The 26,076-nt window shown below is 61.9% G+C and overlaps 1 protein-coding gene across 2 annotated transcripts; it reads right to left on the reverse strand.

Annotated features, from left to right (window-relative positions):
- PLEKHG5 (pleckstrin homology and RhoGEF domain containing G5) lies at positions 1-24,790 on the reverse strand. 2 transcript variants are annotated; one of them, XM_058674531.1, is made up of 22 exons: positions 24,709-24,790; positions 23,894-23,973; positions 9,512-9,641; positions 8,864-8,966; positions 8,459-8,519; positions 8,097-8,188; positions 6,391-6,527; positions 6,013-6,140; positions 5,467-5,664; positions 5,199-5,390; positions 4,720-4,815; positions 4,156-4,206; positions 3,925-4,074; positions 3,610-3,720; positions 3,387-3,536; positions 3,165-3,302; positions 2,957-3,076; positions 2,014-2,146; positions 1,815-1,930; positions 1,551-1,717; positions 420-1,187; positions 1-287 (listed from the first exon to the last, which is right to left on the reverse strand). In XM_058674531.1, exons 1-22 carry the CDS (start codon positions 24,710-24,712, stop codon positions 278-280), a joined length of 3,135 nt encoding a protein of 1,044 aa, XP_058530514.1. In that variant the 5' UTR covers positions 24,713-24,790; the 3' UTR covers positions 1-277. The 2 variants fall into 2 exon arrangements, with proteins under 2 accessions (XP_058530514.1, XP_012785475.2); XM_012930021.2 differs by lacking the exons at positions 23,894-23,973; positions 24,709-24,790 and adding an exon at positions 14,047-14,180.
- Between the last annotated feature and the right edge of the window lie 1,286 nt (positions 24,791-26,076).

Raw genomic sequence — 26,076 nt, forward strand, 5'->3', positions numbered from 1 at the left:
TGGGAGGCCACAGACAGGCTGATGAGGGAGGGGCAGCCTGGGAATCCAAGCCAGATGGCAGTTGAGGGCAGCATGTGGTGGGTGGTACTGCAGCCTGGGCCTCCCCACGCCAACCAGTCCAGCAAAGTGCAAGTCAGGCCGCAGGGTGGTGGGCAGGGGTCCTGCCAGCACTCCACGCACACGAGGCAGCAGCTGAGGCAGGTGCCGGCACCCTCCGGGAGGCGTACAGCCTGCTGTCCCCTGGTCAACGGCACCCTTGGGGGCACTCCTGCTCCACTCACACCTCCCTGCGGGGGTGGGGAAGAGGGAGAGAGGGTCCCTCCTTGGATGACCGTTCTGAGGAGGGTGACCACAGCCTCGGGCTTCCTATCCTGCCACCATTCCCAGTGGTCACCATGCCCCCAGGTCAGGCCACTCACGAGGCAGTGAGCGTGGAGTTAAGGAGCAGAGTCGTCCTGATTCGGTAGAGTTGGGCCAATGTCAGCTTCCTGTGCTGGGCGGAGATCCCTGGTGAGGGCTGCACAGCAGAAGTGGTGCCCGAGGGTTCCCTGGAGCTCCTCCCGGCTGACCCCGCGAGCTCCCCAGTCAGCTGGCCTCTGTCCTTGGCCTCCGAGGGCTTGAAGATACTGTCAGAGCCAGGAGCTCCTTGGCAAACCCAGCTGGGCCCGACTTCCTCAGGGGAACCCCTAGTCCTGCAGGGAGGCGCGGCGGCCCCCAGGCAGAGCTCTGATATGCTGCGACTGGGGCCCAGGGGTGCCTCCCGGTCAGCAGCCCCTGACAACAATTGCAGGAGACTGGCCTCGGATTTAGACTTGAGCAGGTGGGGCGGACAGGGCAGCAACTGGACAGGGGTACGGCGGCGGAGGCGGGGCGAGGGTGGGGGTGAAGGGGCAGGCGGTAGCACTGGGGGTGGGGGCACTGGCTCCGCCACAGGGGCCGGGGCCATGAAGTCCCGCAGGGAGGTTGGGGAGAGGGTGCCATAGGCAGAGTCCATGGAGCAGGAGCGGCTGTCGGCCGGGCCCAACTGAAGCAGCTCGCTGGTAGGCGTGATGGATGAGGCAGTGGTGCCCAGTGAGGTCTCATCTGATGGGGAGCTGAAGGGGCCGCTGTCCGACTCGGGAGAGGACAGCATCTCCCCAGGCCCCACCGCAGCTGTAGCCAGGGTCTCTGTGGAGCTGTCCGAGACACTACGGGGCCAGGAGAAGAGTCAGAGAGACCAGGGCAGCCCTGGGAACCCCAGGCCCACCCTGGGTTCTGTCAGGAAGGGACCCTGGCTGGCTGGAGTTTCCCTCTTGGCAAAACTGGCTCTGGCCCAAGATCTGCAGCAGCCAGCATGCCTGGCTCAGAGCCGGTCTCGGTTTGGGTGACCTGCTCTCCTTGCCGGGACCCTGGTGGGAGACAAGGCTCCCCTGCTTCTCCTGGGCTCACAGCGAGACCACTCAGAGGGACAGGACCTGGCTGGGTGTCGTGGCTGGCACCAACAGCCTTGGAGCCAGCAGCCCTGTGCTGAGCTCTGGCCGACCCCGAGGTGGGGTCTGCAACCAACATACCCGTGCTGGGAGTCGAGGCTACTGCTGCTTCTGCGCAGGATGGTGGGGGAGCTGGCAGCCGAGGTGCTGCCCTCCTCCTCCTCCTGCTCCTCCACCTCCTCTCCCAGGCTCTGCAGCTGCTGCTGGCTGCCTGGCTGCTCCTGGGCACGCAGCTGCTGCAGCTGGTTCTGCAGGAAGGAGCGGTGGTGCCCGGGGGCAGAATGAGTCATGTGACCAAGCAGACACCCCCCCACCTCTGCCCCCACCCCACCATCTCGGTCAAACCTGGGCACTGTAGATGGCCTCCACCCAGCCACGGCACAAGGCCTGGCCGCTAGCCTGGAACGTGTAGGCCCCCACGGCGCTGCGGAACTCATTCAGGTGGATGAGAAGGAAGGCGCCTGTGCAGGGAAGGGCCCCGTCAGTGTGGGTGTCAGCCAAGGTCATAGCCCCTACTACTCAGCCCCTTGCCCAGGGGCCTCACCGGGGTCCCGCAGCTCCCGGCACACAAGCTTGTCCACCAGCAGTGGCGGCCTGATGACCCTGGTCCTCTCGGCCTTCCTCACAGCCTTGGTCACCAAGAGCAGATCCGTGAAGAGGAAGCAGTATACATCCATCTGCCCAGCCCAGGGGAGCAGGTCAGGCCGGGGTCCTGGGGCTGCTGGGAGGCCCGCGTCCCCGCAAGCAGGCCCCTGCCCCGCGGCCTTCAAGGCAGTTAAGGAGGGCCATTCTCACTGAGACACTTGCCTACGTCTGACCTCAGGCTAAGCACAAGTTAGACGAGGAAAACTTAGAAGCCATTGCTGACAGGTGCTTGGCCACCCGGGCCGGGAAGGGGCGGCAACACAGCAGCGGGGATGGGACAACACAGCAGCGGGGATGGGACATGCACCCCCCCAGACCCTGCATTCACAGATGGACCTGCAGGGGCACCCCTCCCTGCCTCCATGAGTCACTTGGTCCACTACTGGATGGAGTGGACAGTGCAAAGTCATTCTCTGGAGCCCAAGAAGTACCCCTGGGAGAAAGGGCACGGAGGTGGTGGGGGTGTGGTGTGGATGCAGGGTGGGGTGTGGACACAGAGTGTGGGTGAGGGTGTGGACGTGGGGTGTGATCAGGGCAGTGGCGGGGGTGTGGGCACAGGGTGTGAGCAGGGGAGTGGGCGGGGGTGTGAAAACAAGGTGTGGGCGGGGGAGTGGGCACAGGGTGTGAGCAGCGGAGTGGGTGGGGGAGTGGGCACAGGGTGTGAGCAGCGGAGTGGGTGGGGGAGTGGGCACAGGGTGTGAGCAGGGGAGTGGGCGGGGGTGTGGGCACAGGGTGTGGGCGGGGGTGTGGGCACAGGGTGTGGACGTGGGTGTGGGCACAGGGTGTGGACGTGGGATATGGGCGGGGGTGTGGGCACGGGGTGTGGGCAGCCCTGGTGCCACCTTGCTGTCTTTGCCCTCCTTCATTCTCAGGCTGCCCTCCAGCAGCAGCTGCCGGGTCTCCTCTGGGGAGGCACCCACGATGGGCGCTGTCAAGTCCAGATGCAGAAATTCCTTCAGGAGCTGGACAAGGCAGAGGAGGGGGGAGGGGTCAGCCTAGACTCCAGGACGCAGCTGCCCCTGCCTACTGCATGCCAGGCTGGACCAGTACCTTGTCCACTTCGTCGTTGCTGCCCTCCACTGCCTCGTAGGCGTCGATGCGGCTCACCACCGCAGCCAGCCGCTGCCTCTCCTGGCGCTGTCGCATGCACGTGTTCACGTGGTTGATGAAGCGCTCCACGGAGCCGATCTGGGTAGGGACGGCAGGTGGGCAGGGAGCGGCGGGGGCTCCCTCTTCCCACGCGCTCCCAGCCTCACGGGGCACTCAGCTTACCATGGTGGCCACAGCCTCCTTGGCACGCGGCTCGTCGGTCTTCCGCAGTACCGACTTGAGCAACAGCGGGTACTTGGTGAGGCGCTGGTGCGGCTTGGCCAGCATGTCACTCAGCTTCAGTCGCTGGCACTGCTCGTGTTTCTCCGCCCACTGCGACAAGGGGCGGAGGTAAGGTTGGACCCCAGCCGCGCCCCCAACCCAAGGTGCCACGCACGCCCCTCACCGTGACGTAGGCGCGGAAGAGGTCGTTGTCCCGCAGCAGGCCACGCATGTACTCCATGCAGCCCTCCTCCTCCGTGCAATAGCGAATGTAGGGCTTAAAGAGCGAGCCGAACTGGCCGGGGTTGGGGCACAAACACTGCTGGTTACTGCGTACGCTTGTGGCCACCCCGGGATCGGCACCCAAGCCTGCGCGAACGCTACCGGGGCAGGTGGGGCTCGCGCCTGGCGGGGGAGCGGCTCTTGGCCACTAGGGGGTCGTGCGGGGTCTCCGGGTACTCGCAAGGGGAGCCTCAGCCCCACGTGGCCTCGTGCGTACCATCCTGAAGCCTTTGAGGAAGTCGGCGGGCTGCAGTGGCGCCCGCGTGCGCCGCGCCTTCTCCAGCACGGGCACCATCACGCTGCCCCACAGCCCGCCGTGCAGCCGCGCGATCTCGGGGATGTTGCTGAAGAGGCGCACGGCCTCCACCTGTGGGCGGGGCAGGAGCGGTCGGCCAGGCTCCCCCAGTCCCCGCCGCTGCCCCCCGGGCGCCCCCCAAAACCATCGCACCTCGCACAGCAGCCCCGACTCTTGCAGGTTCAGCAGGCAGCACAGGAACAGCTGTAGGGGCAGTGGGTGCGGCTGTGGGTGAAGCCTCGCCCTGCCCGCTTCTTTGTGGCCTTCACACCTGGGAGGCCAGACCCCGCGCCCAAGGGCCGCCCCAGCAAGTCACCTGCCTGGGGCGACCAGGAAGGGCGCTCTGGGAGCCAGGTCTGTCTGCCCCCTCTGGAATCTTGGATGCCACCTCGCCCCTAGTTTGGCCTCCCAACCCAAGACAGATGCTCCAGCCAGCCCCGTGAACACCCCTACCGGGTCCACCCACTCGGTCTCCTGCAGGTGTGGGGAGCCGCGCACCAGGTGTACCGCAGCTATGGGAGAAGGACATCCCACATGAGCCACTTCAGACACCTGGGCTGTGGCTCCACGCCCCCCCCCACCAGGCACCTGTGGGAGGCAGCCCTCCTCTGCCCTACGCCCCTCGCTGGCAGGCTCCTGGGCTCTCTGCGGGGGTCAGCACGCAGGGAGGAAACACTCAGAAAGGAATCAGGTGCGGGGCAGGTGCACCACACTCACGTTGGTGATGACCCGCAGCTTGCGGATGTAGGAGGCCTCCGTGTGCAGGAGCTCCCACACCGCCTCCTGCTGGTGGCACTGCCTCCGCGTCAGCTTCTGGAGACAGGAAGGGCGGAGGGAAGGATGGGTCACCCAGGAGCCCTGGTGCCAGCCTGCGAGGCATTGGGCTTTGCTCACTTCCTTAACAGGGACACAGGCTGCCCTCCCTGTCACCATCACCATTTGCCACCTAAGTCGCAGGCCTTTGCCTGCCACTGGTGCAGCCAGCAGGGCTGGGCGGGTGGTGTGGCAGCCAAGGCCCAGCTAGGATGCCTGCATGGCAGCCTGGAGTCCCCAGCTCCCAGCTCAGCCTGGCTTAGCCCAGGCTGCTGGCAGGCGTTCTGGGCTGAGCCAGCGGGAGAGGGAGCTCTCAGCTTCCCCGGGCTGGGCCAGTGACAGCAGGCTTGCAGGGGCCCCCAGACGGCTGCGGGCACACCTACCTCGTGCCCATCAATGAGTTCCCGCCAGCTGTCCTCCAGCCGCAGGCAGGAGGTGTCCTGGTCATCCTCCTCTTCCTCCTCGTCCTCCTCCCAGGAGTCGTGGTCAAAGTGCAGCCTCCGCGGCAGCCGGGGCAGCCCAAAGACGCTGTAGGCGTGCAGCTTGCCCTCCAGCTGCTCCATCTTGTCTACCTCCTGCAGGGAGGCCTGCACTCAGCACTCAGGGCTCCCGGGGCTGGCTGCCCCACCCAGGGCCCACAGCGCCACGTACCCGGCCCAGGGCGCCACTGCTGGGGCCGGAGCTGAAGAAGCCGCTGAAGCGACTGGCTGCCCGGTTCTTCCAGCTCTCGCTGCTGCCCCCACTGCTGCTGCTGGGCAGAGAGCAGCTGCAGGCTGGCGGGGGCTCCTGCCCGGGGACGCTGGCCTCCCCCAGGAATTCCGACATGTTCTTCCGGCGGCGGCCAGGGGCCTGGCCAGGGAAGGGGCGGTCAAGGTCAGGCATTCCTCAGTGCCCATGGCCCCCCACCAGAGCTTCTCCAGGACTCGGACCAGCGTGGCGTGGGCGTGGGTCCCTGCACACCTGCACTCTATCCGTGGGTGAGACAGGCTTGAGGGCAGTGAGGTCCAGAGAGAGCGACCGCTGGACGCCCCTCACCCCAAGTTCCCTAGCCACACATAGCCCATGGCACCGGGCACGCACACGTGCTCGCTGGCAGACTAAGCCATGCACAGCTAGCCCCTGGGGAGACAGTGAGGAATCCCTGGGAGTGGGAGTACCTCCCCCAGGCCAGCCCCCGTGGCCCCTCCTCCTCCTCACCAGGATGTCCAGGCTCTCCCGGCGGCCCTGGGGGTCCACACGTTCCCGAGTGGGCCGCAGGCTGGGCAGGCTCAGGCACTTGGGGTCCTTCATGCCCTGTTCCACCTTCCCCTCGTCCTCCGGCTTGGCTGGGGCAGTGTTGGGGGGGACAACAAGAGGCCTTTAGCGCCTGGGCCTGGGGTGGCGGGGGGCCCCAGTCTGCTCTGCCAGGAAGAGCCAAGCTGCCCTCCCCCACCTCCACCCTGCAGCCCCGCCCTGCCAGACCTGCCACCAACGCTCAGCACAGACACCTGTATGGTAATGAGCTTGCTAGGGGAACCCGAGCCTGGGGGAGGGGCTCCCATCCCCAGGAGGCCCTGGCGGCCGGCTGCTGCTCACCTCTGACCCGTAGGTAGTGTCCTCCGAACCGGTAGGCCTCGAAGGTAAGGGACAGTGGTGTGTTGGACTGGTCCAGGTAGATGTCCACCTTGCCCAGTGCCAGGCCCTTCCTTTCAAACACAGGCAGCAGGACCTCTCTGCCGGACACAGCATGTTAGGGATGCCACTGCCCGGCCCCATCCTCACAGCCCAGGGCATAGTCCCTGCCCCCGAGGCTCCAGGCAGGCCTGTGCCCGCATGCAGGCTTGGCCCCCAGGGGAGGCGTTCGCTGCCCAGGACCCTTCCAGCTCCCACTGCCGACCCTGCTGACCTAGGCCGGCCACTCACGTGGCAAGGCCCCTCCCACAGCCTTTAATCCTTCAGCTACACTCACATCTATCACAGACCCACAGGCTAGCAAGCACAGACTTCAGAACCCAATGTCTGTAACATGAACAGGTGGTAATAATTCAACAAAAACCATCCAGCACTGTATTTGCATAAATTTGGTCCAGATTTCTGAACTTGGCTGAACTCTGCTTTAAAAAAATAAAGATTTGGGCCTAGCATTGTAGCCTAGTGGCTAAAGTCCTTGCCTTGCACACATCAGGATCCCATATGGGCATAGGTTCGTATCCCAGCAGCCCCACTTCCCATCCAGCTCCCTGCTTATGGCCTGGGAAAGCAGTGGAGGACAGCCCAGAGCCTTGGGACCCTGCACCTGCATGGGAGACCAGGAGGAGCCTCCCTGCTCCTGGCTTCAGGTGGGCGCAGCTCCAGTTGTTGTGAAGCTCTTCCTCTGTCTCTCCTCCTCTATGGATATCTGACTTTCCAATTTAAAAAAAAATTTTTTTTAAATATATATACACAGACCCACAAACAACAAAAAGATCTTCCATCTCCTGGTTCACTATCCAAATGGCCACAATGGCTGAGCTGATCCAAAGCCAGGAGCTTCTTCCGGGACCTCTCCCCCTCCCATGCTCGTGGCCTGGGAAAGCGTAGCGGACGGCCCAAGTGCTTGTATCCACGGGCGCAGCTCCTGCTTCGGGGGGCCCAGCGTTGGCCGTAGTGACCCTCTGGGGAGTGACCCAGCACGGTGACTCTGACTTCCAAGTAAATAGCTCTTTTTTTTCAAGATTTCACTTATTTTTATTGGAAAATCAGATTTACAGAGAGAAGACAAGACAGAGAGAAAGATCTTCGGTCTGCTGGTTAACTCCCCAGTTAACCGCAATGGCTGGAGCTGAGTTCCAATCTGAGGCCAGGAGCCAGGAGCCTGATGAACTGCTGCTTATATGGGATCCCGGGTGTGCAAGGCAAGAACGCAAGCAACTAGGCTACTGGGCCGGGCCCTCAAGTAAATAGCCGTCAAAAACAAAACAAAATTAAAAAAAATTAATAAAATTACTAGTGGGCTTTGCCAGTGTAAGGGCCCAACATTTGGCATTCCTCCTCTTCCTTATATAACCACATTCACTTTGTTTCTATTTCTTCTGGCTGTGGAAGAGCGTGCCTTATTCAAGCTAACCATCTGGTTATTACAAACAGTGCATCTCCTTAGTCCAGCAACAACAAAAAGCAGTGCCCAGGCACAGAAGCCCTGCACGGGGTGTTGCCCACACGAGTCTGGGCACACAGGCAGCACACTGGAGGAACCCAGGGCCAGCCCCCGACCACGTCGCCGGCCCTGCTCCCCGTCGGCCCGCAGCCACACCAAGCCCTACCTAAGCGACTTCTTCTTCATGGCTGGGACGATCTCCGTCTCAGCGTCCATGCTGAGGTCGAACTTGAGGGTGAAGTATTCCTTGTTGGGGTCCTGAGAGGTCATGGAGACGTCAGCTTCTCCTCTGCCACCCTCGTGCCCACCTGCCCAGCCAGGATGGGGAGCCCAGGGGCCATCTGAATACCAGGAGCTCCCAGCCCTCCTGCACTCGGGGCAGGCGTCCACAGGGGCTCCTGGGCAGTGCCCGGCCACAGGCAGGGATCTGCAGCCTCCAGACCCCATCCTCTCTCCTGGAGTCAGAGCAGGGAGGTCCGGCCTCCGGGGGCGGGGAGGACTGCGCATGCCGGCCCAGAGGCTCCTTACGTCCGTGTGCCTCCTCCTTGCTTTCTTCTTGGACAGCTTCAGGCCTGTGTTCTTGCGATCCCTGCAGGGCAGCAGCGAGGGCAGCGGTGGGCCTCCACAGAGTGGACAGCAGTGGGGGCCTGCCTGGCTTTCCAGCCAACCCTCACCCCCCATGTCCCCACTCAGGCAGACAGGCCTACAGCATGGTGCGCCCTCTGGTGGCCATCGTGGGAGTCACTACTGGGGCACTGGTGGCGGACCCCAGAGCCTTCAGGGGTTGCCCAGGAGGGGACCCCCTCCTGCAGGAATCGGGCACCTGCAGGGGCAGGGAGGGGTCTGCCAGTCAGACATTCCGGGGGAAAGCCCCAAAGCACCTGTTCCTTGGACAGCTGACCCAAGATGCAGCCCTGGGGCCTCTCCACCTACCCTTTGCCATCCACAGAGCCCTCGTCCTCCTCTTCCAAGTCGACCGCAGGGCTGGTGCGCGGGGGGCATGACCGAGTGGACACGTTCCGGGCCAGGACAGAGCCTTCGCAGTAAAAGTGGAGGGTTGTGTTGTGCCCGGCCCCAACATGGCCAGGTATAAGGCACCAAACCCCAAGGTGCCCACAAGTGGCTAGGCCCCTTCAGTTCTGCTAGCAGGGTTGTTCATCCATGGCCATCTGTCCCACCCCAGACCCCAGTGACTCCAGAGCACTGAGTGACATCTCAGGTGACAAGCCCTCCCCAGTGCAAACCCACCTGCGGTCTCAAGTTACCTTTCTGTACTGCAAGGACAAGGGACCTGCCTCTGGGACCCAAATCCATGGCCTCCCCGCCCCCACACAAGAGTCCTTCTGTCTTTCTGTCCTGCCCAGCCTGGTGGCCTGACAGCCTGCACGCAGCAGGAGGGATGTGTTTCCCGCGGCCTCAAGCCGTCGCTGTCCCCGCTAGGCCCAGAAGGAACAAGGAGAAAAGGAGTCCTCTCCAGGAAGGCTCTGGGCCAGGGGCGGGGGCAGCGGGAGGTGGGAGGCGCAGAGAGCACCCAGGGCCCCGCCCCACGTTGGTTTCCCTGCAGAGAGAATGGAGGCTCACCTTGCGGGGGCAGGTCGAAGGGGACATGGTCATCGCAGTGCATGCTGCTGGGGAACTTGCTGTCAGAGGCTTCGCAGGGGCCGAGTGGCCCCCCGAGGTGCAGCTGCCGGCAGCTGGAGTGCTGACACAGCTGTGAGGGCGGGGAAGCAGAGGTGAGGCCAGGCCCCGGCTAGGTGCCCCTGCCGCCCTGCACCGCAGCGCACGGTGAGGCTGCTGACCGAGGCCAGGCTGCGCCTCCCTCGTCCCACTGTCTGCTGCTCACAGGGCCCCAGCCCGCTCCTACCCTCACTCAGCCTCAGCACCTGCGGAGTGTCCTCAGTGACAAACTACAAGGCAGGTGCAGCCAGGGGCCGGCACGCAGGACCTCCAGAAAGGAAGCCTCGGGCGGCCACGGGGTCTGGCCAACTCTGCTGGCGTGGGAGGGCCTGAGTCCCCAGGTGCCCTCCCATGGAGGTTACAGGGCAGTCAGAGATGCCATGTGTAGCTGGGCAGCGTGGGCCTCAGTTTACCCCACTGTGGCACCCCAGTTCCACACCCACACAAGACCAGGGCTCGCGCCCAGAGACATGCCTACAGCCGCCGTGAAGGCCCTCCCCCAGGACCATGCCCTCAGGCACCCGACCCTCACAGAACCTGCAGGCCCTGAACCACCTTCCGCAGAGCAGACACCTGCACCCACCCTGCCCCTGCTCTCCAGAGCCGACAGACGGCTCAGGAACAGCTCACTGCCATCCTGCAAGCTGCCCACTCCTCACCCTCCTCCCGGGCATCACCCAGAACAGGACGTCTCCTGCAAATCCAACTCAGGAAAACGGGCTCTGCCAGGCAGTCAGTCCATCTGGAGTTATGTTCACACTTTCCCAGCCCTCAAAGCTGTGTCCTGTCAACGGGGTTTGGTTATGTCTGTTTATCTCCCCAAGCCTGAATTCCCAGGGTCCAGCGCAGTAGCCTAGTGGCTAAAAGTCCTCTCGCCTTGTACGCACCGGGATCCCATATGGGCACTGGCTCTAATCCTGGCAGCCCCGCTTCCCATCCAGCTCCCTGCCTGTGGCCTGGGAAAGCAGTTGAGGACGGCCCAAGGCCTTGGGACCCTGCACCAGTGCAGGAGACCTGTAAGTAGCTCCTGGCTCCTGGCTTCGGATCAGCTCAGCTCTGGCCATTGCGACCAGATGGGGAGTAAATCAGCAGACAGAAGATCTTCCTCTCTGTCTCTCCTCCTTTCTATATATTTGACTTTCCAATAAAAATAAATAAATAAATCTTACATTGGGGTCTTTCGTGATACTGATCATTTAAGAGATCTTATTTGAAAGGTTGAGTGACAGAGATCTTCCACCTGCTGGTTCACTCCTTCAGTGGCCGCACCAACCTGAGCTGGGCCAGACTGAAGCCGGGGGCCTGGAACTCTGGGTCTCCCACATGGGTGCAGGGACCCAAACACTGAGCCATGTGCTACTGCTGCTGTGCCAGGCATGTTAGCCGGGAGCTGGACAGGAACAGGGGCTGGGGTCCTGGGGAGGGTCCCTACTGGAGATTTTCCTTTGGGAGCCCTCGGCCTGGGAGGTGGTCCTCAAGCCCTGGCCATGGCAGCTCTCCTGAGCCCCCTCCTGCCTGCCTCCTCAGCTACGTCCTGCTCCCTCCGTCGCTGGCAACCTTCTCTGTGCTTCTGTCTTTATTGTGCCCACTGCTGAACAAAGCAGAAAACTCCTTAGGCTCTCTGCAGCTGGCTCAGCTCCCATGTTCGACCACCTTGGCATCCTCAGGGCGCTACGCTGCACTTTAGGGGACTCCAAACTAGAGAATGAGTTCTGGGAGTTACCTGCCCTACTCAGGGGCCCCCGCCCCAGCACAAGCTGCCTCCTCCCTAACCAGCACACTTTGCTCAGCCCCGGCTTCACAGCGGGTGGTGGATGACAGGGCAGGAACCTGGCTAGTTGCAGAGGCCCTGGGGAGGCACCTGGGACCCCTCCAGGCCCAGCTCCTGCGACACCAGCTGGCTTGGAAACCAGGAGACAGGCGTGGTGGTAACAGGGCCTGAGGCTGCTGTTGGGGCCTGGAACCACAGGGAAGTGTCCGGTGCAGCTCTTAGCTCCTCTGCTCCCGAGCATTAACAGACAACCAGGTACCTGGGCCCCCGCACCTACACTGGAGACCCCGAAGAGGCTCCAGGATCCAGGCTCCAAGCCAGCCCAGCTCCAGCCATGGCAGACATCTGGGGAGTGAACCAGCAGATGGAAGACCTCTCTCTCTGTAACTTTTTGTATTTTTAAGGGTTTTTTTTTGTGGGGCGAGCAGTGTGATAGCCTAGTGGCTAAATCCTCGCCTTGCATGCGCCAGGATCCCATATGGGCACCAGTTCATGTTCTGGCTGCTCCACTTCCATCCAGCTCCCTGCTTGTGGCCTGGGAAAGCAGTCGAGGACGGCCCAACGCTTTGGGATCCTGCACCTGTGTGGGAGACCTGGAAGAGGCTCCTGACTCCTGGCTCTGGATTGGCTCAGCTCCAGCCATTGTGGCTACGTAGGGAGTGAGCCAGCAGACAAAGATCTTTCTCTCTGTATCTCATTCTCTCCGTAAATCTGCCTTTCCAATAGAAATAAATAAATCTTTTTTTTTTTTTAAAGATTTATTCATTTTATTACAGCCAGATATACACAGAGGAGGAGAGACAGAGAGAAAGATCTTCCGTCCGATGATTCACTCCCCAAGTGAGCCGCAACGGGCCGATGCGCGCCGATCCGATGCCGGGAACCTGGAACCTCTTCCAGGTCTCCCACGCGGGTGCAGTGTCCCAAAGCTTTGGGTCGTCCTCAACTGCTTTCCCAGGCCACAAGCAGGGAGCTGGATGGGAAGTGGAGCTGCCGGGATTAGAACCGGTGCCCATATGGGATCCCGGGGCTTTCAAGGCGAGGACTTTAGCCGCTAGACCACGCCGCCGGGCCCGAAATAAATAAATCTTAAAAGAAAATATTTTTGTTTGTTTGAAAGGCAAGCACCAAGAGAAGTCGTGTATCCACTGGCTCACGCCCCAAATGGCTACAATAGATAGAGCTGAACCATTCCAAAGCCAGGAGCCAGGAGCTTTTTCTGCGTCCCCCACATGCGAGCAGGGTCCCAAGGCTCCTCCTCTGCTCTCCCAGGCAATCAGCAGGGAGCTGGATCATAAGTGGAGTTGTCAGGACTCGAACCAGCACCTATATCAGATGCCAGTACTGCAAGCAGAGGCTTAACTTACACTCCACTATGCTAGCCTCTCCGTAAGTCTTTCAAATAAATAAAACAAGTCATATATATGTAAATATATATATAGTCTTATACATATAATTTATTTGCAAGGGAGAGTGAGAGTGGAAGGGGAGTCTTCCATCTGCTGCCTCACTCCCCATTCGGCCATCACGGCCAGGCTGGTGCACACCCGGCCCAGCACTCCCTCCTTCACCGTTTCCCCCATGGGTGGCAGGGACCCAGGTAATTGGGACACTGTCTGGTGCCTTCTCGGGCACAGGAGCAGGGAGCTGGGTTGGAAGTAGAGCAGCCAAGACTCTAATCTGCGCTGTGAGAAGAGATGCTGGCACAGCAGGAAGGCAGCTCACCACACTGCAAGGCCAGCCCCTAAGCAAACACTGCAACAATGTAATTCTTCTCAAGAAATTACAAAACCAAGCCAGCCCGTAGGCAGCACACTGTATGGTCACTCCCTACAGAGCAGGCAGACATCTGGTGAGGTTCTACCCCTTATAGGCTCTGGGTCTGTGTCCCAGCTGTGTTGGGCTGCTGTGGCTGTCACGGGACCCCTGGGTGGGGCTGCTGCTGTGGACAGAAACACCTGCACGGAGCCTGTGCAGCCCGGAGTCACAATCCCAGCCTGCTGTCCCCAGGCTATCCACACAAGTCCTGGACAGTCCCCAGGGAGTGGGGCTGGGACCCTCTGGGACAGTTGCCCCTACCCAAACCACAGGGTCTCCCAAGCTCAGCTCCCTCCGGGGGCAGGGGTCTCCCCAGCACCAAAGCAGGGTGGTCCTACCCCCAAAGTCTGGCCCTTGCCCTCTTCCCTCTGACCTCATGAGTGCCTCTGAAGGCAGCAGGGCTCCCCCCTTGGGGGTGGGCCAGGACCTCACCGTCCAAGGGCATGTCCAGGTCACACTTGACAAAGGCCAAGGGTCTCTTTTTCACCTCGGTAGGGTCAAGGCCATCTTCCTAGTGGGTGGGGGGGCGCCTGGAAGTCACTCCTACCCCTCACACAAGGCTGAGCCCAGGGGCAGAGGTCTGTAGGGCAGGGCCTGGGGCAAAGAAAGGAAAGTGGATGGGGCCTGGGAACCACAGGTGTGTCCGGAGAGGCGGCTCTAGACAGAAAAGGCCAGCGGTGGGTCTTCCCACCCGGATCACGGGAGTGGAGGGAGACCACAGGGCGGATGGCCCCTGCCCGCTGCCCCCTGCAGCACATCCCCCGGAGACCACGCCTGGGGACAGCCCTACCGCGCGAAGCCCCACCCCACCCTCCCCAAGCGGGACCCCTCCCATCGCCCACCCCCATACCTGCTCGTTTCCGTCGCGGGGGCGACGCCGGGGCCAGGAGGGCTCAGAGTCCCGCGAGGGCAGCCCCGGGTCCGGCCTGGAGGCCGCTCGGTGCCCGGAGACGCCGGGTCCCGTCCCCATGGCGGCTGGAGGAAGCCACGCTCTCGCTGGACAAAGCGCAGAGCCCCGCTTCCTGCCATTGTAAGCCGCGCCCGCCCCACCGAGCGCCATGACCCCGGGGGCCGGGCCAGTGACAGCCTGTGCTCCTCCCGCCCAGAGGCCATCCCTGCCCACACCTCCACCTCCTGCCTTGATGGGGGGACCCCCGCCCACTCCGCCCCTCTCCCTCCCCCGAGGACACATCTAAAGGCTGGATGGAGGCTGGTTTCCAGCTAGATGGGGCAAGGCCACCGCCCCAGGCAGCCCACCAGCCTGCCTTAAGGCCAAGCCCAGGATCTGATGCCTAGAAGAGGGTGAGGGTACTCCCCACCCCAGCTCTGATGGGCCCCAGAGCCAGAGGGCGCTCTCTGGACAAACCACAGAGGACACCCACCCTTGGATTGGGGGACCCTGGGGCCCCCAGGTGCTTTTACATTGGTCTACAGGGCTCTACTAGCCCTGTCCATCACAGGATGGGCACAGTCACAGGGACACACCAGAGTCCATGGACTGGACGCAGGCTTCCGACCCAGCCTCCCCAGGATCCGCCGGCCAAGGGGGACATCCGGCCCTCTTCGAGGGGGCTTCCAGAGAGCAGTTCACCGAAGGTTGGCAGGTTTTTGAGGGTCATTTCTACCCGCAAAGCCCAAGTTCTTCTCCAGCTACACCCCAGTTTTGCAACTTCATCTCACTTAGAATGAAACCCTACCCCTGGCCAGAGTGGGGTGAGGCTGCTGTCTTGACCCACACCGGCATGCCCTGTGGGAGTGTGGGTCTGAATCCTAACTGTTCCACTTCTGATCCAGCTCCCTGCTGATGGACCCCTGCCACTCAGCCCTCTGGACGCAGCTCTGTCCCCTGAGGCTGGATTTCTTCCCTCCGGCACTCCCTGCCTCCTTAACTCACTTCACTGCCATCTCCACCTGCCTCCCTGGCCCTGTCCAGAGGTTGGGTGCGCAGTGTCGCTGGGATGCGGGAATGGATACCTGTAGACACAGGCAGGTATTCACGCACAGGGCAGGGGACGGGACAGCTTTTCCTGCTGCCCATGGTCAGCAGAGCCTTCCCGGTGCTGGACCAGAGATTCCCCCTCCTCCTAGGTCCGTGACCTTGGGCTGCTGGCCGAGGTAAGTGGGCGTCCATCTGAGATCCTGCCAACGGGCCTCTGCCACTGTCATTCCTGAGGAAGGGCTATGCCTCCCAGGGGTCTGGAGCAGTCTACTCGTCCAAGACCCCAGGAGGTGTCACTGTCCCCCGAGGGGCAGCCTGGCAGCTACAGCCTGGAGAGCTGGAGAGATCTGTGCCAAAGAACTGGCGGGGGGGGGGGGAGTGGATGTGGGGGTGGTTGAGCTCATGGACATAGATTTCTGCGCCCAGCTAGCCAGGGGTGCAGTGAGGCCTGGGAACCAGCTCAGTGAGGTCTGAGCAGAAGGGCTGGAGCACCACCCTCCTGGGGGCTAGGGAAGGGGACGCCCTGGGATGGGGTAAGGCCCACCCAGTGGCCTGAGGGACCAGGCACACTAGCAGCGCAGGGCACTGTGGCCAAGTGGCCAGTCGAGGGGTACAGGAAAGGCACCTGGAACCCAGGACCCATGAACCCAAAGACCTGAGCTCCCCAACCTCCTACAGCAGGGGTGGGGAATGCCTCCTGAACACATCCAAGAGCTCCGGCTCCACCCCAGCCCAGCCTAGCCTGGCATGGTTCCGGTTCCGGTTCCAGCTCTGGCCACAAGCGGATGAGTCAGGGCCGGCTTGTTGAAACCGATACCCAGACCCAGACACTGGGGTTCATGAATAATGGAATCTCCGACGCAGGACCCTCACCCCAGTCCCCCTGTTTTTCTCCAGTACCCCCACCAGCCCTGAGGGCCAGTGGACTTCCCAGGAATCCAATGGGCAACCCTGCCCCTGGGCTGGGAACTTGATGACCAGGAGAGGCCACGGGGCTAGAGCCAGGTCCGTGCTCTGCTGGCAGCAGCCTGGCCTCCCTGGCTGCAGGACACAGCTGCCTGGGGCTTCTCCGCCACAGCTAAGCTCCCCTTGGAGCCTGCCGGCCCAGGGCCACACCTGGCCTCTTAGACTAAGGGTGGAAGCTGCCTGCGTGGGCACGCTGGCCAGGGCGGGGCAGCTCTGCCAGCTGTCTCCCAGCAATGCAAACAGCACCCCCAGCTCCTCCCTCTCTGGGACCTGGGCCTTGCCTTTCATTTCACCCTTTGGGTTCCAAGGCCTGCCCTGAGGCCTCTGGAGCTAAGCAGATGGCAGGGGCACAGCACAGGGTCTTGGCTGGCTAGGCCCAGGGGTCCCAGCTGAGATGGGGAGGCCCCTGCACCAAGTCACCCACCCCAAGGTCATGGATCCTGGGACCCTAACATCTTTTTTTCCCAAGATTTATTGATTTTTGTTGCAAAGTCAGATCCTCAGGGAGGAGAGACAGAAAAATCTTCCATCCACTGCTTCACACCCCAAGTGGATGCAACAGCCAGAGCTGAGTCGATCTGAAGCCAGGAACCAGGAGCCTCCTCCTGGTTTCCCACGCAGATGTAGGGTCCCAAAGCTTTGGGCCGTCCTCTGCTGCTTTCCCAGGCCACAAGCAGGGAGCTGGATGGGAAGTGGAGCAGCCAAGACACAAACTGTGGCCCTTCTGGGATCCTAGCGCTTGAAGGGGAAGGGTTAGTCAATTGAGCTATTGCACCAGGCCCTTCCCTCCTGCCACCCAACATCTTTTTCTCTGTGCTTTAAAAAGATTTACTTGTTTGAAAGGTAGAATCCACAGAGGAGATAGGGAAAGAGAGCGCGCACTTCCATTTGCTGGTTTTCTCTCCAGATGGCCAGTCAGGAACTCCATCACAGACGGCTCCCACCTGGGAGACGGGAGCCCAGGCACTGGGCCGTCCTCCACCGCCTTCCCAGGAGCTGCAGCAGGGAGCCTCAGAATCAGGGGTAGACAGCAGCCTGAACTCAGATGCCGGCGTCACCATCAGTGGCTTCCTCCGCTGTGCCACATCTGCCCCAGGCCCTGATGTCACGGCACAGCAGCACTCAGACTTGCCGCTGCCAGAGAGGGCTGCTGGGAGGAATTGAGAGGCAGGGTCCTGGGGGCCACCTGCCCTGCGCTCCCTCCGCGTCTGTGAGAGAAGGAGCTGGCCAGGCCTCTGGAACATGCGCTCTATGAGCGGCAGTGGCTGTCAGGTCTCAGCGTGGGTCCTGCTCCCACCCAGAGCAGAGAGGGTAAGAACCTCCAGACCCCTCAGCCCGGGGCTGCTGGGGGACCCGAGGTAGGTCGGGGTGGTGACACAGTGGGCTGAGGCACAGCTGAGGACGTCAACACCGCCCATGCGAGTCCTGCTTTGAGTCCTGGCTCCTGTGCCTCTGGTCAGCTCCCTGCCCACGCATCTGGGCTCAGGCCATGTGGGGACCCGGATGGAGCTCAGGGCTCCTACCTTGGGCCTGGCCTAGCCCTGGTTAGTGCAGGTGTCTGGCGAGTGAACTAAATTATCCAAGTTTCTCTCTCTCTCCACTCCTGTCATTCTGCCTTTGAAATAAATATTTACATCTTAAAAAAAAAAAGGCATAATAAGGCAGCCGGTGCCCCCACAACCTCCTCCCCAACCCCAACACGAGAAAGGCGGGGCTCAGCAGGCTGCCCTCTTGTGCCCCCTGCTGGCCTAGGGGACTCCAGCAGTGGGGCCTCCCAGCAGGGGCAGGGCCAGCGGGCTCCCAACCACCGCCAGTGCCAAGGCCCCTCCAGGACCACCCCGCCCTGACAACAGCCCTCACATAGGGGCCGGGGTCCCACCATTTCTCCCAGAAGCCCCACCCTAGTCATGGGGACAGGGTGGGCTGGAGAGAGCAGCAGAGCGTCCCCCCAACACCCACCCCACGCCTAGGGCCTCCGTGATCCCAGACTCTGGATTCTGTCCATTCATTCCATGGTGGGGGTGGGCATCTGGTGCCCAGCTCCAATTCCTCCACAAAGCTCACCCAGCAACGTGCATCTCCTCTGGCTGGACCTTGGGTCCCGACTGTCAAAGACCCAGGGAACCGCAGGGGCCAGAGCTGCAAGACCAGCTCAGCGCCTATCAGACCACAGGATGTCGTGTAATTATGGCAGGCTACACACATGCTCACACCGGGGCATGCGTGGGGACTCAGAGTAGACAATTTCCCCGGCCCCTGGGGGTGGGTGACAGGAAGACACACTAGCAGCCGGACTCGGTGGTGAGGGTTGGGAGTGTCACTGGCTGGCAGGAGGCACCCCAGGCCAGGCTCCTTCTGTGAACAGCTGGAGTCCGAGCTGCACCCACGTGGTCCCCCAAAACACCCCTCCTTTCTCTACATCCCATTCCGCTTAGGTTCACATGGGGCATGGCCAAACAAAGGGGCCAGTCCCCACACTCCACGGACTCTGCTCCCCTTGCCCAGCAGTGGTGCCCACCAGGGCAGGAAGGCAGACTGCACCCTTCCCAGGCTGGAGAGCACACCCGGGCTGGGGTTCTGCGGGTCAGAGTGTTCCCCTGCACTGTCGGGCCTTTTCCCAGCTTCTGCAGCCCCTCCCAGCAGGAGGCCCCCCTCCCCGGAAGCTCTGACTCCTCTCCTCACCCCTGTTTGCTGGGCTTTCCGCCCCAGACCGCCCCTGTACCCACAAAACCACTGAGCCAAAGTCCAGGACCAGCCACTCCGCTTCTCTGGCCCTGCTTTCTTTGACAACAGACGCCACATTCCCCCGGCCACAGCTGACCAACATCTCCACAGACCCACACCTAAACAGCGGGCCATCCCCCTGCGTGGACCCCCAAGCGAGGCCAGGAGAAGCGGTGACTCACTGCATCCTGTCCATTCTTTCTGCCCCGGGCTCCCAGGCCCACCCCTTCCTCCGACTGGGGCCCCCGCCCGCAGACACTCGCCCCTGACTCATCCCTGCCACCTCAGAGTCCATTGTTAGGCCCAAAGGGAGCTGAGTTCATCACCTCCACTCTGCACTATCCCTGTCTCTGCTTCACTCCTAAGACTGGGTGGGGTGGGGGCGGGGCAAGAGGGCTCAGCATCCCTGCACCTGGGGACCTGCTGCAGCTCGGGGCAAGCTCTCCCATCTGGATGTAAACTCACCTCCAATCCTCCGAGGGATACCTCTAAGGGCGGTAACCCGGCCAGAACCCGGGGTGGCCTTGGCAAGGCCTCTGGCGAGGTCATTGCCGCATGCGGCTGGGCTGGGCTGGGATGAGGCCCCCATCCAGGGTTACACCCTGGTCATACCGTGACATCAGGTGCAGGGGAACACCCCTCCTCTGACGTGGTGGCTGGGGCCAGGCACTGCGTGTGGCACAGCCAGGGAAGCCCCTCTGTGACACTGGCGTCTCGGTCACTCCACTTTCAGTCCAGCTCCCTGTTAACGTGCCTGGGAAAGCTGCGGCTGATGGCCTAAGTGGACGCCCGGATGAAGCTCTCAGCTCCTGGCTGCAGCCTGATCCAGCCCTGCCCATTGCAGGCATTTGGGAAATCAACCACTGCATAAAACGTGTGTGTGTGTGTGTCTCAATCTCTCTCTTTCAAATAAACAAATATTTGGGGGAAGCACTGTGGCCTAGCACGTGAAGCCACACCTGCCAGGTCTGTATCCCATACACCAGTTCCAGTCCCGACTGCTCCACTTCCGATCCAGCTCCCTGCTCATGTGCCTGGGGAAGCAGCAGAGGATGGCCCAGTGGCCTTGGGATCCTGCACCCGCATGGGAGACCCAGAAGCAGCTGCAGGCTCCCAGCCTCAGACCGGTCCAGCTCTGGTCATGACAACCCTTTGGGAAGTGAGTCAGATGACACAAGATTTTTCTCTCTCCGTAACTATGACTTTCCAAGTAAAATAAATAGGGCCTGGCGGCTTGGCCTAGTGGCTAAAGTCCTCGCCTTGAACATGCTGGATCCCGTATGGACACTGGTTCGAATCCCAGCAGCTCCACTTCCCATCCAGCTCCCTGCTTGTGGCCTGGGAAAGAAGTGGAGGACGGCCCAAAGCCTTGGGACCCTGCACCCGCATGGGAGACCCGGAAGAGGTTCCTGTTCCCAGCTTCGGATCAGCGCAGCACCAACCGTTGCGCTCACTTGGGGAGTGAATCATCGGATGGAAGATCTTCCTCTCTGTCTCTCCTCCTCTGTGTATATCTGGCTGTAATAAAATGAATAAATCTTTAATAAATAAATAAATAAATAAATGTTTTAAAGATTTATCTTTTAAAACATTTATTTTATTTTTATTGGAAAGTTAGACATACAGAGAGGAGAAGAGACAGCGAGGAAGATCCTCTGTCCACTGATTCACTCCCCAAGTGACTACAAATGGCCAAAGCTACACCCATTTGAAGCCACATGCCAGGAGCCTCTTCTGGGTCTCCCACGCATGAGTGCAGGATCCCCAGGACTTGAGCCATCCTTTGCTGCTTTCCCAGACCATAAGCAGGGAGCTGGATCAGAAGTGGAGCAGCCGGGACTTGAACTGATGCCTATATGAGATGCCAGTACCACAGGCTGAGGGTTAGCAGTAACCCAGACTCCTAGGACACAGCATCATTCCTCCTCTACGTACCCTGACGACCCAGACTGCCTTAAACAGACCATGGTACCTAGGATATGGAGTGTCCAAGCAGGGTGCTATGGGTCCCTAGCAAGAAGACGGGGTCACTCCCAGCATGGTGCCCTGCCTTGGTCTCACCCCTTGGTGACAGAGGATGTGAGCATGGGAACTTTGGGAGTAGGCTACAGGGCGGGGTGGCTGTGTCATGTCAGGAACCCCAGCCCCCGGAAGAGCCTCAAATAAAATCTCCAGGGCGGGTCCAGAAATGGCAGGGTACAGCCCTTCCCAGGGCAGCTGGGGGATGGGCACAGCCAGCACCCCTCGCTTCCCTGACTCGCCCCTCGAGCACAGCCTGCCTGCCCCAGTGGCGTTCCAGGGACAGCCAGGGCCTAGAACGGGCCCAGCAGAGGACACCCAAGGCTGAGTGAGAGAATGAGTGAAGGGACCTCATTTGGTGAAGGAATGAAGCCATTGTCTTCAGAGCACTCCTCACCCACTGGGGAGCACCACTGGAAGTCTTAACCACACGAAGGTCCGCTTTCCGGGGTCGGCACGGCCGTCAGCAAAGGCTGGGGAGGATGAGCCAGAACGGGGGCTCTGAGACCCCTTCGGTGGGACTCTGGAGTGGGGCAGCCATCGTGTGACAGCATGGTTACGGCTTAAAAAACTGCCCCTCAATGTGGTAATCCACACGACACAAAACCACCTGCCCCACCAGGTAAACAGCACAGCTGCCAAGACATGGTCCGACCAGGGATGGAGAAGGATGGAGAAGCAGACGGGGGCAAAGTGTCCCTCAAGAGAACGAATTCCTTTCACTTGCAGCCAAACGCATGGAACCAGAGCACGTGACTTAAATCAGGCACCGAAAAAAAAATAACACATGTTCTCACTCATCTGTAGGAGCAAAGCAGACAGAACAACCTTCTTGTGAACAGACAGCACCTGGCTGACAGGGACGGAGGGAGGGAGGGAGGGACGGAGGGAAGGAAGGAGGGAGGGAAGGAGGGAGGGAAGGAGGGAGGAAGAAAGGGAGGGAGGGAGAGAGGGAGGGACGGAGGGAGGGAGAGACAGAGGGAGGGAGTGAGGGACTGAGGGAGGGAGGGACGGAGGGAGGGAGGGAGGGAGGGACAGAGGAGGGAGGGAGGGAGGGAGGGAGGAGGGACAGAGGAGGGACAGAGGGAGAGAGGGAGGAGGGACAGAGGAGGGACCAAGGGACAGGAAGGGTGGGAGGATGATGGGAGCTTTGAAGAAATTTGGGGACAACTGGGTGTGGTTGCAGACTGACGTAAAATGCTAACTATAGTGGGAGGTGGCTCTGGACCTCATGGGAATGCCACACTTCACATTTCCTGCTTTGTAAAGATAAAATTAGTCTGGAATGAGAAGTTAAAATGAATGGAACCTGGGACTGTTGCCATGGCGTAGCATGCTAAGCCTTCACCCACAATTCCAGCACCCCATATGGGCACTGGTGTGAGTTCCAGCAGTTCCACTTCCAATCCAGCTCCCTGATTGTGGCCTGGGAAAGCAGTGGAGGACGGCCAGCAGCCTTGGGGCCCTCTCACCCACGTGGGAGACCTGAAAGAACTTGGCTCCTGGCTTCAGACCGCCCTGTTGTGGCCATTTGGGGAATGAACCAATGGATGGAGATCTCTCTCTCTGTCTCCTCTTAGTTTTCTGTAACTCTGCTTTTCAAATTGTAACAAACAAACAAAAAAAAGAATGTAGCTCTGGGTCAGACAAGCCTTGCTGTGGCCTGGCCGACCGTCACACTGTGTAAGGTGGTCAGCTCCCCTAGTGTCTCTGAGCCCCAGCTTCCATTCATGTCACATGGTGACAGGACTCCCACAGGGTTCACTGAGGGCCAGAGACCCTGCCTGGCACACAGACAGGGTCACAGCGGCTACCGCCGGGCTAGGCCCCCACACCAGCCTGGGTGTCCCCCGCCTTCTCTCACTCTGGGTTTCTGCATGTCCATCAGCGGCAGGTCCCCTGTCATACCTCAAAGACCACTTCCCATGGCTGCACCTGCTGCCCCTGCACTCTCAAGCACTTTCTGACCCTGTGACACGTCCCGTGGCTCCCCAGACAGGCCAGGGCTCAGCTGTAGCAGGCCTACACCTGCTCTGTGACCACTGCGCCTTCTGCAGTTCCTGGGCCAGGTGCTGGGATGGTGTGCCTTGGTCCTCCTGTTACCCCCGGTCACAACTCTGCAGGTCCCTGGTAGGATGTGGGGGGGTCAAAGCCACTTCTTTGCCTGAAGAAGCACCAACCAGCCTGTACACAGAGTGCCATGCCAGGCACAGGTGGCAAGCAGATGGTATCTGACAGCAGAGTCGCCCCCTCGCCCGCCTACCCGGTGACCACGGCAACTGGACCCGCCTCCCCTCCCGCCCCCAGAACAGTCTGCCCATCCCTTCTCATCATGGTCATGCTATGGATCTGAGAAGGGGGTGGGGGCAGGGGGGCTGCCCTGGAAAGGCCCCTGCACGGTTGAGCCACAGGGGCTTGGCCACCACTCAGGCCTGGGTACCAGGTTGGAACCCTAGAAGCATGTGGCTTCTTAGCCACATGCCCTCAGGGGAACCCCAACAGCTCCCAGGCTAGTGGGAGAACTCCAGGCCTGGCCCTGCTGTTACCAAGGTGTGTCACTCAGGGGCATCTGGGGAGACAAACCTGGGTGCGAACCCCAGCCTTCAGAAGCTGTGGAGCTCAGCCGCTGCACAGGACCGCACTCAGGGCGCAGGGCCCGGGGTGCATGGCACACAGCCTGGCACTTCACGCACAGAAGTGTCGGGCGGTGGCCTCCTTGCCTCTTTTCCTTCCCTTTTCTCCCTGACTTATCTTTGACCCCCCATGTCCCTGCCCCACATCCTGGCATCCTTCCTTCCTTTTGTCATGCCACAGCCATAGTCACACCCGCCCAGATGCCCCACACTGTCCCAGACGCACACCCAGGCCTCAGCAGGTGCTGGCATCTGTGACATGGGTGCACAGATCCTGTCCCCATGGCAACAAACACTACAAGGCCCCCAGTGCCAACGGAAGGCTCCTCTCCTTGTCCCTCCCGCTGCCCCATCCCCCAGGGCCCTGGACAGTCCCCAGGGTACCCAGCTATCCCCAGGCTGTCCAGTCTGCCTACCTTGGCGGCTAGCCCCTGGTCCACGCAGGCCGGCTGCTCACAGAGTAGTTCCTCCTGGGCCAGGCTCCCGCTGGGGTCCTCTGCAGGGGAGGGGCAGAGAGATGGGTCAGGCAGGGGTGGGGCGCCCCTGGGGCCCAGCGGCCTCCCCGGTCTCCTCAAAGCTCCCTTTAGAGGAGGTCAGTGTCCCTTCTCTTTCAAATGCCCACTTATCTTGGCAGTAATCTGTTAGCGGAGCCAGGAGCCCGGGTCTGGCTGTGGCTCCCCAGGGAAATGATCCGGATTCCACCGGGAGAAAACAGCTTTGGAAGTGAGCTGGGGGTTCTCTGTCCCAGGAGTGGCACTGAGGGGTGGCTCACTGACCTTGTGGGGCCCCAGGCTTCCTGGGAGACCCCCTCCCCGCCGCCCAGGGCTGCTGGCGGGAGGGACACTCCATGGCTCCAAGCTCGCCCCCCAACCCTGCTCTCGCTACAGGAACAGACATCCGGGTAAACCCCCCTTTCCCTGTTGTCTGTCTCAGATCCTGAATACGACCCCCTCCCCCAAGCTGCTTTGCTTCCTGGGGGCTGGGGCACCCCCAAACCCCACCCAGCCAGCTGGATGCAGGGGGAAGGGGAGAAGCGGGGCGACCTGGTGGCAGAGTCGGGGTCCCCAAGGCGCCGCGCCCTGCGCAGGCCCTCCCCGCAGCGGCCGAGGCCCCGCCCGGCCCCCCCCAGCGCCCCCGGCCGCCCAGCGCGGCGCCCCTCCCCCGGCCCCGGCCAGGCCCGGCACGGCGCTGCGCCCGCCCACCGGACCGAGCGCCCGAGGCCCGCACTCACCCATGCGGGCCGGCGGCAGGGTGGCCAGGGAGCGCCGGCGAGCGCCGGGGAGTCCTGGAGGCCGCTGGACCCTCGCGGCGGGAGGCGGGGCGGGGCAGGTGGGCGGCGGGAGGAGCCGGGCGCGCGCCACGCCCGCAGGGGGCGGGACGCCGGGCGCGGGTCTGGGGCGCCCCGCGGGCGGAGCAGCGCAGGGCTCCGGAAAGGCCCCTGCGCGCAGGTGGGGCACCGTGCCGCCCTGGGCGCCCCGCGACTGCGATCGGAACACCCCGGCTTCCTGGGACGGGGTACGGAGGCGCAGGGGAAGCCGGCGCGGAGAGGGTCGTGGGGACGCACCGCAGGGCCGGTCCGCGTCCCCAGCCCCATTTAGCGCAGCGGCGGAGGGCAGGGTCCTGCAGAGGGGAGTGGGCCGGCTGCCGCCGCCGCTGCTAAGGCTGCTGCTACGCCTTCTGTTGGCTCAGTTTTTCCAACTTGCCTGAGGGCAGGTCTGTCCACACAGGTACACCTGCTGTGAATGCGGGGCTCCAAGCAGCCCAGCAAGGCTCAGCCGTCAGAGCGCAAAGAAGAGTATCCCCAGCCCCCTAAGCAGAGCCCTGCACCAGCCACTCCCTTCCACTGCACCCGTCGCTTTGCCTCCTCCTGGTCTTCATGTAAATGGTATCACAAATCACTTAGCTGCACATCGTGATCAGGAACCCCTTTGCACTACAGAAATGGGGACAGGTGGCTGGCTGGGACTCCTCCAAGAGGCCCGGTGTGCCTGAGCCTCCTGTGCTGTGGTGTCAGCCAGACCTGGGTATGAAGGGCTCCGGTTCCAGGCTTTGGGGGGTTCTGTCCGAGAGGCTGGGGTAGGCTCCCGGCCCCTTCCCTGGAGGCCTCTGCTGGAGTTGGTGCTGCCAGGGCTGGGTGCTGAGGCTGTAGAGTCCTCAGAACCTGGTCCACGACCCTTGGCAGAGGGAACCGTAATGGTCTCGGGTCTTCCAAGTTCCCTCCCTGAATTTGTTCAGCCAAACAGAACATGGGGGGGGGGGAGCACGAGGGGCTCCCGAGGGTGTCCTGAACGCCCAGGGGTGAGAACGAAGCAGTGGCCCAATGACCCTGCCTGCACAGGGGAGCTTGCAGGGCCTCACGCTCCATGGCCAGCTTTCCCCTGCTGCGGCAGGGCCAGCAACGCCTGCTGGCCTCTGTGGTGGTCAAGGCGGGCCCTTCAGGGACCCCATGAGGTGGTCCCCATCCTGCCTACCAGGGGTCACTGCCTACAGAGCAGGGTGGAGGTCAGAACTTACGGCCACCACAACCCCAGGCAGCCCCCTCCTCCACCCTTCTCCACCTCATCCCCCACCCACTACAGCTCTGAAATGTTTCCCACGC

Source organism: Ochotona princeps, chromosome 2 (genome assembly GCF_030435755.1).
Source record: "Ochotona princeps isolate mOchPri1 chromosome 2, mOchPri1.hap1, whole genome shotgun sequence".
Classification (NCBI taxonomy): domain Eukaryota; kingdom Metazoa; phylum Chordata; class Mammalia; order Lagomorpha; family Ochotonidae; genus Ochotona; species Ochotona princeps.

Bases quoted from the DNA above. Each gene is read 5' to 3' on its own strand.
- PLEKHG5 (XM_012930021.2), bottom strand. From the start codon at position 14,166: ATGGGGACGGGACCCGGCGTCTCCGGGCACCGAGCGGCCTCCAGGCCG. The intron at 6,528-8,096 runs GTAGGGCTTGGT...TGTGTCCGGCAG, and splicing joins ATGAAGAAGAAGTCGCTTAG to AGAGGTCCTGCTGCCTGTGT. The intron at 3,303-3,386 runs GTAAGCTGAGTG...GTCCCTACCCAG, and splicing joins AGGAGGCTGTGGCCACCATG to ATCGGCTCCGTGGAGCGCTT.